The 14482-nt window shown below is 41.7% G+C and overlaps 1 protein-coding gene across 1 annotated transcript in view; it reads right to left on the reverse strand.

Annotated features, from left to right (window-relative positions):
* Positions 1-10259: 10259 nt before the first annotated feature.
* The window catches only part of MSTN (myostatin), a 43333-nt gene continuing 39110 nt past the window's right edge, over positions 10260-14482 (reverse strand). The window contains exon 3 of the mRNA XM_033944236.1: positions 10260-13264. Within this exon, the coding sequence (XP_033800127.1) occupies positions 12890-13264 (375 nt within the window). The 3' untranslated portion in view covers positions 10260-12889. The remainder of the gene's footprint in view (positions 13265-14482) is intronic.

The raw sequence follows: 14482 nt of genomic DNA on the forward strand, positions 1-14482 counted from the left end.
CCAAGCTTCGGTTGTTTTCGTGCGTTTCCATTTTTTAAAGGAGTCCTTCTTTTCTTTTATGGCTTCCTTCACCTCTCTAGTAAGCCATGCCGGTCCTCTTTTGCCTTTAGTTTTCTTTTCTTTGGAAATCCGCAGAATGTAGAGATTTTGTGCTTCCGTGATAGTATTTTTCAGTAGGACCTGTATAGTAATCTTCTATACCCTTCTATCACCGTTTACCCCATGGAAAACATCTGCTGTATTACGAGGTATGGAGAACATCATTGTTAAAATCGGTACATTACTGCAGTGACCAAACAGTGTTCCTATGACGTGCTGAATGTGTATATGTACATGGAGAAACATTTCTTTGTGGAAGTTAGGAATTACAAAGAGGAGGAGAGGTAGAGACAGACAGATAGCGAGGTGAGAGAGCAGGAAAGTGTGAGAGAGTTAAAGGTGAAGGGAGAGAGATACAGACAAAGCGAAGAGGAGGAGGGAGAGAGGTAGAGGCAAGCGAAAGAGGGACAAGAAATAGCATGTTGACCAGAAGGAAGTCCAATTACTCTTCCCAGGAGGCACATAGTTAAATATCACCACCTCCCTCCCCCCCCCCCCCAGTGTGTTCATGAGGGCATGAAGCAGCTTACACAGGTGAGTGTGAAACTGTGGCCCCCCTAGGATCACAGCAACTCTCATGTTCAATCACCAGACACAGATGGTGTGGCTCTAATATATAAAAACTAGTGTTTAAGCCCGTTAGATTAACGGGTGCTAGATGTCTCCTGCTTTTGAACCTGGGCAGAGGCAGAGCCGGGGCGGGAGGGAGTGACGGTGGGAGAGCAATTTCAAAGCCTCGGCAGCGGCGGCTCCTTGACCAATCCGCGCTTACAACGTCCCCACACTCGCAGTCTGGCTGGCTCCCCCACCAAAGCCCTTCGCAGCGGCAGCCCCTCCCGCATCTGTCCCCGCGTCTCATGCCTCTCCGAAGGCCGGCTCCCATGAAAATGGTGCCCTTCTGTCCAAAGCCGCAGCGGCAGCCTCCCTCAAGACACATTTCAAATCTGACATATTGTAATCACAAAACAGAAAATAAAATTATTTTTCTTACCTTTTGTTGTCTGGTCATTATTCATACCATGTAGGGGTCCCAGGCTATGGTTGGCTTTTGATAACTCGCTTGCCAGGGCCCCTTCTTTCTTGTTCCCTCCCTCCATCCCTGCAGCTGAAGACAGGCACCTCCCCCCAGTGGTCTGAGACAGGAGGGAGCAGTTAGGAGAGGGTCTGAGGGCAAAGAGGGGCTCAACAGCGCACAATCACCTTTCCTTCCCTCCCTCCATCAGGTGCAGTGTAGCTCCACCAATGTTAAAAGGAGCCGCGTTGAAATCGGAGGCCTGCCACTGCCGTAGCACGTTCCCCTCTGCCTTGGTCCCGCCCCTTCTCTGACATATGGGACCGCGGCAGAGAGAACGTGTTACGGTGGCGGCAGGGCTCCAATTTCAAAGCAGCTCCTTTTAACATAGGCGGAGCTGAACTGTACCTGATGGAGGAAGGGAAGGAACGGTGGGGCAAATTTCAGCAACGGCAGGAATTGTTTGGCGGGCCAAGCACCGTGAAACTTTGTTTCTTTAGGCAGCCCCGGTTGTTTACTTGGATTCAATGTCAGCATTAGGGTTCGCCGGCCACCAGCCGTGAGAGCCGGGTGAGGAAGGCCGCCGCAGGCTCGCGGCTAGGTAGGGGGACAACAATGGCGCTTATGCTCAAGCCCCCGCTGCAGCTCCTCTCTCGATCCTGGTGCGGTTCGAGAGAGGAGTCGTGGCAGCGGCTTGAACATATGCGCGATTGTTGTCCCCCTACCTAGCCGCGAGGCTGCGGCGGGGTTTCCATGGCAACCCTGATCGCGGATCTCAGTGTAGGGCCGGGTCTGGCGGCGCCCTATAGGGCGGAAGCGGGAGGCGGGACCTCAGCACAGCACCGCTGGGCGGCTCGCACCGCCGGCCCCCAGGAGGTCGAGGCCGGCGGCGGACATGCCTGCATGCCATGGTGCAGGAGGAACAGTGATCAGTGGCGCGAGGTGGAGAGCAGGTGATGACAGTGATCGGTGGCGCGAGGTGGAGAGTAGGTGATGATGTAAAACGCGCGCATGCGCACTCGTGTTTTTGCAACGGATCAGGGAACACGTTTTTTTAGTGCGCATGCGCAGCCTAGCATTTTATATTAGATGCTCATATCCTAACAAGGAAAAAACACCACTGCAAAGCACAATCCTCAGAAAAAGGCATGAGCTCACAGGGTCACCCCACGTGTGCTCTGCTATAACACGGGCCCTTACATAGAGCAATCTTGGGGCCAGCTCACTAAAGTACAGTGAGCCACTCTAAACCACACTTGCCTGTCCCCAATGATAATCATCACATACCCCAAGAGTTTAAATGCTCCACACAAATAACAACTCGCAACTCATTGGAAACATGTTGGCCATTTCCCTCCCTGCAAACAGCCCATGTCCCAAAATATAATCATGTATGTGAAGCCAAGAAGTCCCATCACCAGACCCCATTTTCCAATAACTTGTGTTTGTGTTTAGGGTACACCATTACTTTGAGTTACTGTGTTGCCACTACAGGCACATGTGCTGAGAGGATCCCAACCTCAACTGTCTCATTGCACCCCAATTGCTTTGAGCTGACACCGTTGAAGAGTATCCCTTCTACATTGAATGGCAGTGTAGACAGATTGCGCTGGGCATCTGCATTCATTAAGAAGAGGGACTCTGAATGTTTCCAGCTAAGCCACTGAAAGAATAGATCTCTAAGCCAACAACTCTCCAGACCTGATAATTCCAGTACCTTCCATGTTTCCAAGAAGACTCCTGTATGTGAGAGCCAAATAGGGAAGAAAATTCCTAATTGTCCTCTAGACTTTCAATAAGGAATCCAGGAAGTGGTATTATCTTAACTCTACCCTTTCTGCCTCTTCTCCCTCAGCCAGCTCAAAAACTGAATATGGTCGAAGATTCTATCTGGCTATCCTGACTGAGTGGATCTCTTGTAATGTCATAATGTCATTTCAATGCCTTTAATTCTGCTGTTCTATAATAAAATTTCAGATTAGGAGCTACCAACATAGCCTTATTTTCCTTACTGTGCTCTAATCTTTCTTTGCTTATTTTGGTTCTTTTACCTGACCAAACACACTTCTCCCTCTGTATTCGCTGTGATAGGGGGATTAACAGAACCGCAAATACAGAAAAACCATGAATAACTTTTTTGTATGTTATTTGCTGTTTTCTATTAAAAAAACATTGTGAATATGGTGAAACCGTGAATAACATGGTGGGAGACCTGGCCTGTTCCTGAAGGAGAGACAAAACATGGTGAAGAAAGTGCTGAGAATCAGCGATTTTCTCTGTAAATGCTCGGAATCGGCAATTTCTCTATGTAAGCTGATGTAATTTGGGAGAGGAGCCAGCAAGCTAAGAACTGAATAATCCAAACCGCGAATGCTGAAACTGCAAATACAGAGGGAGAAGTGTAAACTGAGATAAGTTCTATTTTCTGAAGTATCTAGTAGGATCTGATACAGTTAATTGAGTAAAAGGAAAATAACTTTGTTAAGCATGATGTTGAGTGGTCCTTCCCACTCAGCTCAATATATGAGTTTTTCAGTTGTTTAGATCATCTATGATTTTATGGGTGAAGCTAACATCCTTTAAATACATGTATGGGTATACTGAAACATTTAAGGCTCCTTTACAAAGCCGTGCTAGTGGTTTAATGTGTGTAATAGCGTGCGCTAAACCGCCGGACGCGCTACTTGCTACCACCTCCTCTTGAGCAGGTGGTAGTTTTTCGGCCAGCGCAGGGGTTAGCGCATGATGAAAAGTCACGCACATTAAGCCCGCTAGTGCAGCTTTGTAAAAGGAGCCCTTAGTCCTAAGTACCATGTTGCTGCTGATGTCATCAGCCATCACTGGCAACATGGGAGACCAATAAGCCAGGAGCCACAGCAAGACAGCACCAAAGACACCAAGCGTTGCCCAATAAAAAAAAATTCCAGTGAGGGTGTCCAGCAGTGGAGAGAGCCAGAGCAAGCTCCCTGCGCATGGGAGGTTGCTCTGCCCCCCAGCTGACGTCAATGACTATTGCTTACTAAGGATGCACCTAGCAGTGTATCGTGTTTCTTAGTGCAGCCAAGAAAATACTAACCAAAAGGCAAATCCCTGATTGATTACCCAGACACTGAGATACCACTAGCAAACAAATACAAGAATTTCCACACAATAAGGTGAGAATCTCTCTCTCTCTCTCTCTCTCTCTCTCTCTCTCTAAAGTTTATGAAAAGAAAAAAAAATTTAGGAGGAAAAACTAGCAAGCAGATACACTGAATCTGAAAACAGGCCAAAATACCAGAGACTCCAACCCAACCAAAGTTCGTAGTGCTTCTCTTTGAAATAGACAGTCTCAATATCTAGAACAGAAAAAAAACAGCAATTTAAACTTGAAGACCAGATAACTGAACCAGATAACAACCCCGACTTTGTCCTTCTCACTGAAACCTGGCTGCTTTCAGACAAAGACATCATTATTAAAGATTGTCTTCCACCAAAATTCAAGATACTCTCCCTAGCCAGAACATGGGGAAGAGGAGGAGGACTAGCAATAATCTTCCAAGACCATCTCAATGCTTCCGTTCTTAACACAACCTCCTCACCTAATTCCGAAATGCTAACCATCGCCCTAGCATCAACATCTCTGCCCTCCTCACTAACCATCACTCTATTTTACATACCCCCCAAAAAATGGACCACGACCAAAGACGACTTTGCTGAATTACTTATTACCAATTCTCTAACAAGCCCATACAACCTACTGTGTGGGGACATCAACATACACCTCGAGCAAACTGACCAACCTGAAACCGCGGACTTCTGGTCACTGCTCTCACAACTAGGCTTTGACAAACACCCCCCGATCAAAACCCACCAAAGAGGACACCAGTTAGACCTGGTAACTCTATCCTCCAAGGAACAGACCAATCCCACTTTTTATTGGAAACAAGGCAACTGGTCAGACTCCCTTTGGTCCGATCACCGCCTATGCAGCTTCACCATTGGATGCCAATTTAAACCCCCTAAAAGCGAAAAAACAAGAACAGTCAAAACCCACAATACCAGAGGAAAGATTGACCCAATGGAATTCTGGTCCCACTTCGAAATCAACACCAACCCAATAGAAGATACGGAACAAATCATGACCTCCTGGATACAAGATAGTACCAATATACTAAACGAGATTGCCCCCAAAAAAACCCGCAGAATAAGAACCCCCAACCAAGAAGGCTGGTTCGATCCTGAACTGCTGCAATGCAAGAAGGACCTCAGAAAAGCCGAAAGATCATGGCAAAAAACCGGAACGCTAGAACACAGACTGGCATGGAGACAAAAATTAAAACAATACAAAACCCTCACTAGTGAAAAAAGAAAAAAATTCTACTCCAACAAAATCGGTAATCCTAAAACCAATAGCAATAACCTCTTCAGATTGGTCAATGATCTTTACAACATAGAAACCTACACTAACCTACACGAAGAAGCCACCTTAACCGCCAACACCCTGGCTGACTTCTTCAATACCAAGATCCAAAAAATAAGAACAACTCTACCAGCCAGCCCCAACCCCCTCGAGCTCTTCCCCATCCTCACAGACATGAATCCACCAAACCCAGACCCGGGAGCCAAAGTCGACCTTAGTTGGAAACAGTTCGCAATAACCGATTGGCAAACCTTCAATACTTACTACAACAAGTATACTCACTCCTACTGCCAGCTGGACACATGCCCACCAAAAATCATGAGAACGGCCCCCCCCCCATTTTAAAGCAAAAATGATGACATGGGTTAATTACCTATTATCCAAAGGTAACTTCCCATCGGAGCAGGGTCAAATAATGATCACCCCAATTTTAAAAAATGACAAAGAACCACCAAACTCCCCTTCTAATTATAGGCCGATTGCAAGTATCCCCCTATTTACCAAAATAGCGGAAGGACTGGTAAAAGCGGAACTCTCCGCATACCTTGAAAAATTTAACATTCTAAGTGACAACCAATCAGGATTTCGGGCGGACCACAGCACTGAAACCATCATAGCCTCCCTTCTCGACCACCTCCTCACACTCTTCAGTCAAGGCTCAAGTGCCCTGATCATACAACTCGACCTGAGCAGTGCTTTTGACCTGGTCGACCACACCATTCTTCTGGAATGCCTAGCGCACATAGGCATCTCAGACCAGGTCCTCAATTGGTTTCAGGGGTTCCTAAAAAATAGATCATACAAGGTACTCAAGAATAACTCTTTCTCATACTGCTGGGACAACACCTGCGGGGTCCCACAGGGCTCCCCCCTATCCCCCATCCTATTCAACATTTACCTTGCCTCACTAGGTAAACTCCTACACAACCTAAATCTCAAATTCTTCATTTATGCAGACGATATCACAATAACCATTCCATTAACCAACTTTTCACAAGAACTACTCGACCACATCTCAAACACTCTCAACCAGATAGAACTCTGGATGCTTGCATTCAGACTGAAATTAAACCCAGACAAAACAAAATTTTTTCTAGCCTCCCCCAAAGATAAAATTAAGGAAACCACAATTCAACTAAAAGGAAAGACCTTCCCCCTTGATCCGACCATAAAAATTCTGGGAGTCACGCTGGACAAAAACTTATCTCTAGAAAACCATACCGACCTCATAATTAGGAAAAGCTTCTCGGTACTCTGGAAACTTCGCACCATAAAAAAACACTTCTATGACAATGCATTCCGCCTACTTGTACAATCCTCCATCCTCAGCATCCTCGACTATTGCAATATCATCTACCTTAACGCCACTAAGAAAACTACCAGGAGACTAAAAACAGTCCAAAATACCGCGGTGCGCCTCATCTTTGGCCTAAAGAAATGGGAACATGTCACCCCTTTCTATCACCAACTACACTGGCTACCATTTGAATCTAGAATTCTTTTTAAATTTGCATGCTTCTGCTACAAATCGGTTAACGGCTCCTCCCCAAGTTACATAAACACACACTTTAACCTCTACTGCAGCAACAGGACATCACGGAGAACTCAATTGTTCGCCTTCCCTTCGCCTAAACACTGCCCTCTCAAAAGATTCCTGGATAGAACTTTTGCCTTCCAAGCAGCCAAGTCGAACCCATGGCTAGCTCAGATGATACTCGAGGCCCCCACTTACCTAGCATTCAGAAAACTACTAAAAACATACCTTTTCAGCAAACACGACCCTTAATAACCCATTCACCGCACATGACACTTACCCCACCGCTGCCCCCTTCCGCCTTCACCAGTCCCTCCCTCCCCCACTCTCTACCTCCCCTACCTAGCTCGGTCAAACCTGCAATTTCTGTAATATTGATGTAAACCTGCCCTCTTTGCAGACAGTTAAGAATCGCTGTAACTTCACGGCTGACAGCGGCAAATCACTGTAATTTATCGTAATTCAGCCTGCAATTTTCAGTCAAAAATTCTTCAAATTATGCTGTAAATCTTCTTCTAATTTTGTAAACCTACTTCCAATTTTGTAGTAAATCTACTATTCAATGTTGTAAATCTGCTTCTAATTTTGTAAACCTACCTCTAATTTTGTTGTAAATCTGCTACTCAATTCAAATTATGCTGTAAATCTTCTTCTAATTTTGTAAACCTACTTCCAACTTTGCTGTAAATCTGCTATTTAATGCTGTAAATCTGCTTCTAATTTTGTAAACCTACCTCTAATTTTGTTGTAAATCTGCTACTCAATGCAGATCATTTGCTAATTGATGTAAACCGCCTAGAACTCACTGGGTATGGCGGTATATAAGAATAAAGAATAATAATAATAATAATAATTATTTCTTCCCTGATGGTCAATACTACAACATTACTAGTATCAAATTTTCTGGATACTGAAACACCACCAGCTGAGCCGACCCTTCTCACATTAGGTCACACACCACCAAACCAACTATGATGAAGTGGATACTATTAACGCATATGCATGGTGGCCATCAATAATCTCTTAGGTCTATAATTAAACACAGAATTTAAAAACAGGATTCCAATTATTATATCTGATTTCAGAAAGCTTCGGCCAACTGCATGGGAAAATATATCACACAGACAACTGATAAATTGTGCCAATAGGATGCCACACAGAACAGTAACGATCACGTTAACTAGTAGAACCCAAAAGAAAGAAACCTCACAATAACAAGAGAAACTTTAAAACTATCACAATAGATCCAAGCCCTAACCAACAATAATACTCATATCACGCTGCTACATAAATACAAGATCCATATGTAACAAAATCAACCTGATTAAAGGCATGATAGTGGAGTCCAAATCCAAACTAGGAATAATGTTTATCACAGAGATGTTTAAAAATAAATCTGATCCTATAACATGAGAAATTTGCCCAGCAGATTATAAAATGATTCAGAGAAAAAAGGGAGGAGGGGGGTAGCAATTATATACCAAAGTTTTCTGGAAATTGAAACAGCTCCCTATGTAAATCAGAAATAGAGATGCTATTCTGTTGACTTAAACATGACCCCGCACATCAACCTCTAGGCCTCATACTCTGTTACAGACCTCCCGGTCCATGGTCAAAATGTGTACCAAAAGTACAGGAATTTATATCAAATGCGGGCTGCATTAACATGTTCCTTGTTGATACTGCTTGATGACTTCAACCTACTATTAGAAAACACCCTAAATGAGAAAGTTAAGGTACAGTTCCAAAACCTTGACAATTTTTAATTTCTGTATAATACAACAGGCCCTAAACATGAAAAAAAGCCACTTGCTAGACAAGGTCACAGCAAATGATCCAAAATTAATCACATGGTCAGATAACTAAATATGCAATTTCACCTTAAACTGCAGAACATCACACACCAAATCAAGCCCAAAATGAAAATCCATCAAAGCTAGAGGCAAAATCAATGCCCAGATATTCTGATAATGTATATAAACAAGAAATACACTATTGCCTTTAGATGTGTACTATTTTATTTTTTTTGTAAGTTGCTGTAAATTTTTGTGTTTTGGTACTCATGGCTGAAACAATAGTTTAAAAAAACCCAAAACAACCCAACACCACAATTGAAAAAAATTGTGATTTTTATTTTTACATTTCAGCACAAGCTATCTGATTTGAACTAGTTAACTCATGCTGTATTCAAATATGCTGAAGGTTCCTAAGATTGGATATAACTGTGATATGTAACAACTATCATGTTCAGGCTGCAAGATAATTGTTTTGAAAATGTTTAAAGAAATCAGGATTAAGTAAAAAGACCAACAGACTTAATAATTAGTTATTGCTTTATGACTGGTTTATTTGGAAGTTATTTAGACGTTTATATTATATATAAATTATGGGTCCTGTGTACTAAGCATTTTCCCCATAGAACAAAATGGGAGAAAATAGTACAGTACTTCTTGCCCTATATGCATTAAAATACAAGTAATTTGTTTAATTTATCTGCAATAGTACAGAGATCAGATTTCTTGTTAAACAAATAATCAATAGCCAGGAATAAAAAAGGAAACGTATTTACAAAAAGATACAGCATACATATTACAGATTAAATTCTATCAACATTTTTACTCAGACTAGTTTAAAAACCATTGATTTGCATTGCTTTAATATAGTGCAAACTATGTGCTGCAGAGGCAGATAATAATTATAGATATGAATTTTAAAATTATTTTGCGCTCTTCTATTACCCTCTACTAGATGCTTTTGATGGATATTATACCAAAACCTGTTTGCAACATTGGAAAATTACAGCTGTCTTTTGTTTCATACAAATTTACTGTTTGCAAGTCTGTTATGTTAGAAAATCTGGAAGCCAACTTTTAAAACAATTTATGTACTGTAGGTTAAAAAAAAAAGGTTTGTTCATGTAACGTGACTATTAAATAATTGTCCTCCAGTGTCCCTGAAAGGTCCCCCCTTGTTCCACTGTTAGCCACATTGGAGTCCTTTTACTAAAGCTGTGGCAAAAGTGACCTTAGTGTGCCCTTACTGTAGGTATTTTCTGCGCAACAAGACCATTTTTACCACAGCCAGATAATAACAAACTGACTATAATGAACACCAATTCCAAGAGAGTGAAATTACTTTGAAGTTCGCTCAGAGAAGTGAAACTCTGAAGAGAGAGACAACCCCCTCTTGGGACAAGAGTTTACCATCCAGTCATTGCATCTTGTCCCAAGAGGGGGTTGTCTCTCTCTTCAGAGTTTCACTTCTCTGAGCGAACTTCAAAGTAATTTCACTCTCTTGGAATTGGTGTTCATTATAGTCAGTTTGTTTCTATCATAATTAGACTTTACTGACATTCTGTAAAAGCATATTATCCCTGTTTTTTGTTAGACACGCAGCCAGATAATAGGCAGATTTTCCTATTAATGGTCATGTGTTAATTGTGCAATTAGCTTGCGTCCATTAGAAATATTACCACATGAGCCACTAGTGCTGTCACACCCACTCTCTACCCACTAACATGCATCTTTCGAAGAAAATTTTAAATATTTTTTTAGCATGTGCACGCAAATTGGTCATTTTACTGTGGAATGCTAGTACAAGTCCCACAGTAAGCCTTTTTAATGTGTGGTAAGTTTGTGCTAGCACTTAATTACAGTTTAGTAAAAGAACCCCACTGAGCAGTGGCATTTTTGAGAGCATGATTACGTCAGGGAAGGAAAAAGACTATACACATAGATTGCATTTCTAAATATTGCATGCACTTTTCTAGAAAAATTATACTTGCAAAAAAAATGAAAGCTGGTGCAAGTATACTTTGTACCCACAGAAAGTTTCAGAGCAAAATTTGTCTTTGCTCACTTTGGAGCCCTTTTATTAAGCTGTGTTAGGCACTAATGAACACTTAATAAAAGTGGGGTTCCACAGGACATGCTCAGGTGTCCTGATTTATCTTTAAAATCTATGTGCCCTAACAACATACTAAATAAATTTTCTAATTTTTTGAGGGGGCATGTCAAGATGGCGAGTGGGTAATCCTGCACTAACCAGTTGGTGCACCTATATTACCTCATGCTAACTGATTAGTGCATGGATATCACATGAGCCCTTAGGCCTATATTCAATAAACAGCACCTTAGATTAGGCGCCTAATTTAAGTGCAAAATGCCATTTAAAAAAAATGTAGGCGCCTACTGGTGCCTAGAAAAATGGTGCCTACATCACGGCTATGGAGGTGCTTTATGATGCCTAACACCACTGTAGGTGTGACTAATGCTGGAAGTAGAGTTAGGTGTCCTAAAGTGCCTCCATAGCCACGATTCATTTGGAAGGTAGGCACCAGAAATGTAGGCCTTGAAAACCCCAACCTGCATTTCCGGCGCCTACCTTTCACAAATCCACAATTCTACAGCCAGCACCGGTGCGTGATTGACGTGATTGGTGGACGTTTTTTAGATGGCCACTGATGCGCCGTTTGTAGAATCCGGCCCTTACTGCCTACAAAGTGGGTAGCAATAAGAGTTAATGCAGTAATTTTTTAAAAATTGCCAGATGTTAACGCCAACATTTTATTGCCTGTTTTTAATCAAAGCTTAATAAAAGGACCTCTGTGAAAATTGCTGCAACATCTGTGGGTAAAAAGCAGTGTGGACAATTTGAAAACTGCTCCCAGCAAGGCCTTCAAAGTATCTTCTAGCATAACCGTGCCTAGTCTGCTAGCCAAAATAGCACCATCTTCATAGGTTACTAACTTGATGAACATGTTAAGAATGAAAATTTGCATAATGTACTAACTAGAATTATTGGATTATTTCAATTTGACATGGACAATAATGCTAATGTACTATTAAGGAATAAATAATGCAATGACTGAAGGTAGGAAGAAATACGTACACAGTTTGCACATTTAAGATTTCATAGACTGGATTTATAAAACTTATTTTTCACAGGCTAAGGAAAAGTCATATAAATCAGGCCCTAAGAGACAGATGTACTGAAGGATTTTTCCAATTTCAGAGGTAATTTTCTAACATGATGCTTATGTGAGAAGTCTAAAAGACACCTGTGCGTCTTTGTACAAGAGGCACCCAGAACCAGCCCCAATTATGCACAAATACCCACGCACAAGTTTGCATCTGCTCCATAAAGGATGTAAATGTGTATATATATTCCTCCACATGTGTACCCATATATTTTAGACTTGTGCCTTCATTTTGCCAGACCACACCCCTGGAATATCTATGTGCAGTCCACATAAAAAATATGTGCAATCTCCTGGCATAAAATCTGTTTTAATCCTTGAGATCTTGTCAGATACTTGTGACCCAGGTCTTGGAAACAGGATACTGGGCTTGATGGACCTTTGGTCTGTTCCAATATGGCACCTCGTATGTTCTTTTAAGTCTAGTTTTGCAATTTTATAAAAGCTATTTTTGTAGAGGAAAATAAGCTGTACATTTATAATGTTATTCCCTTCATCTTTAAAGAAAAAATATACTTAGGGGACACCTTATACAGAGTTTGGTTGAGTGTAATATATTAAGTAAATATCTGCATATATTAAATAGGTGCATAAGTAACTGTATGTATTTATTTCTTACACTTGAAGAATATTTATCATGAAATTACTTGATTAGATATTCGAAGAAACATCAACCATATCAGCCCTTATGTACACAATGTCTTCCTCCAATATATGGATTACAGTAGCTTGATGCTGTCTTATTTGCACATAGGTCATGTAATTAGCCTATTATACATAATGCCAGAGTTTTGAAAATTGCTAAGGGGATAGATCATTTTTGTGGACTCCATATTTCAAGAAATGGTGCATATAATGAAGAGTTCATGAGCATCCACAACGATCTACCACCATGCCTGGAATCTTTCCATATATGACATCTTCCTCTCCATTAAAGTACAGCATATTGATTGGGGACATTTTTATAGGGGTGCAACAGGGACTTACAGAACCTTTTGGTTTTGCTTTGTGCATCACATGAGTATGAGGATATTGAAATCCAAATTCACAGTCTCCAGAGCAGTAATTAGCTTTATATCTTTTAGGTGCTATTATCCAATCCCAACCAATAGCTTCAAAATCCACAGTCAAGGGATAGCGACAACATCGGGCTTCAGTTGAACGCTCATCACATTCAAGGCCAAAGTCTCTTCGATATCTTTTTGGTTTGTCCATAACCTTGACTTCTAGAAATGGATTCTGAGAGTTAGAAAGGGAGATGAATTGTTAATGGCTTAAAAATGAAAAACATTTATCTATAATTTTAAAACAGTAATAAAGCATATAAAAATATTAAATAACTTACCTAACTTTTATCAAGCTGTGCTAGAGGTTTTTAGCACAGGCCGGTGATGCAAGTGCTCTGCCGTTCACAGGAATTCTATGAGCTTTGGAGCAGTTACCGCACTGGCTCAAGCTACAAAAACGTTAGCGCAACTTGATAAAAGGGGCCATAATATACTTAGTTTTATAATCATGTTATTGGTGCTGTGAGGCTGAAAAGGAAGTCAAGAGGAAAACTAGTAAATAAAATAATTTACTATTCAAAGTCAGAGTAGGGGCTACAATTCAGCATTAAACAGTGGACACTTAGATGATAATAAACTTATAAAAGACACATTTTTGCATTTTCGGTCCTCCTCCTTATGAGTTATGGAATACATTAGCTGCCATCCTGGAGGGTATGGGCAGTGGGCATCCCTCCTGCTGGGGTCTTTGCGTGGGGAGGATTCCCTTGTTGCGATCAGCTGATGGAAAGGGATCAAGTGCAATTTTCTAACCAGCGCCTGTGACATGGGTGTCAGTTAGAGAATCGGGGCAGTTAGGCGTTTGTCCATTGGGGTACATGCGATTCTGTATATGACGCCAGTGTGCGTTTTTCAGCCACTTCTTAGGCGGCTGCTGAGACTGGCATCCTATACAGAATCTGCCCAATAGGGCCTTCTGCAGATATAAGATGGATGCAAAATGTATAGTGTTATCCATCTTACACTAGGTACAAAACACATAGCATCATTTGCAGGTACAAAGGAGCAAATTCTCTAAATGGCACTGTTAGGCGGCAGTAGGTGCCCTACCACTGCCTACCAGTCATTTTAATTGGTTCAATTGGCACAGCATTGACTGCGCTGATTAAAAACCAACAAAAACACCATTAGGCACCTTTAAAAATGGCGCCTTTATCCATAAGAAGGTGCCATGTGATACCTAAGGTCTCCGTAGGCAGAAATGTAAATGTAGGCCTTTAAAACCCTGGCCTACATTTCTGGCGCCTAAACTTCACATAGCCGCGATTTTCCAAATGGTGCCATTGCATGATTGACATGCAATCAGCACCGCTGTTGTAGGCGGCCACTGATGTAAGCGCTGTTTGGAGAATCTAGCCCAAAATGTATAGTGCTATTCTTCTTTCATTCA

The sequence above is a fragment of the Geotrypetes seraphini genome, chromosome 5, assembly GCF_902459505.1.
Source record: "Geotrypetes seraphini chromosome 5, aGeoSer1.1, whole genome shotgun sequence".
Taxonomy (NCBI): domain Eukaryota; kingdom Metazoa; phylum Chordata; class Amphibia; order Gymnophiona; family Dermophiidae; genus Geotrypetes; species Geotrypetes seraphini.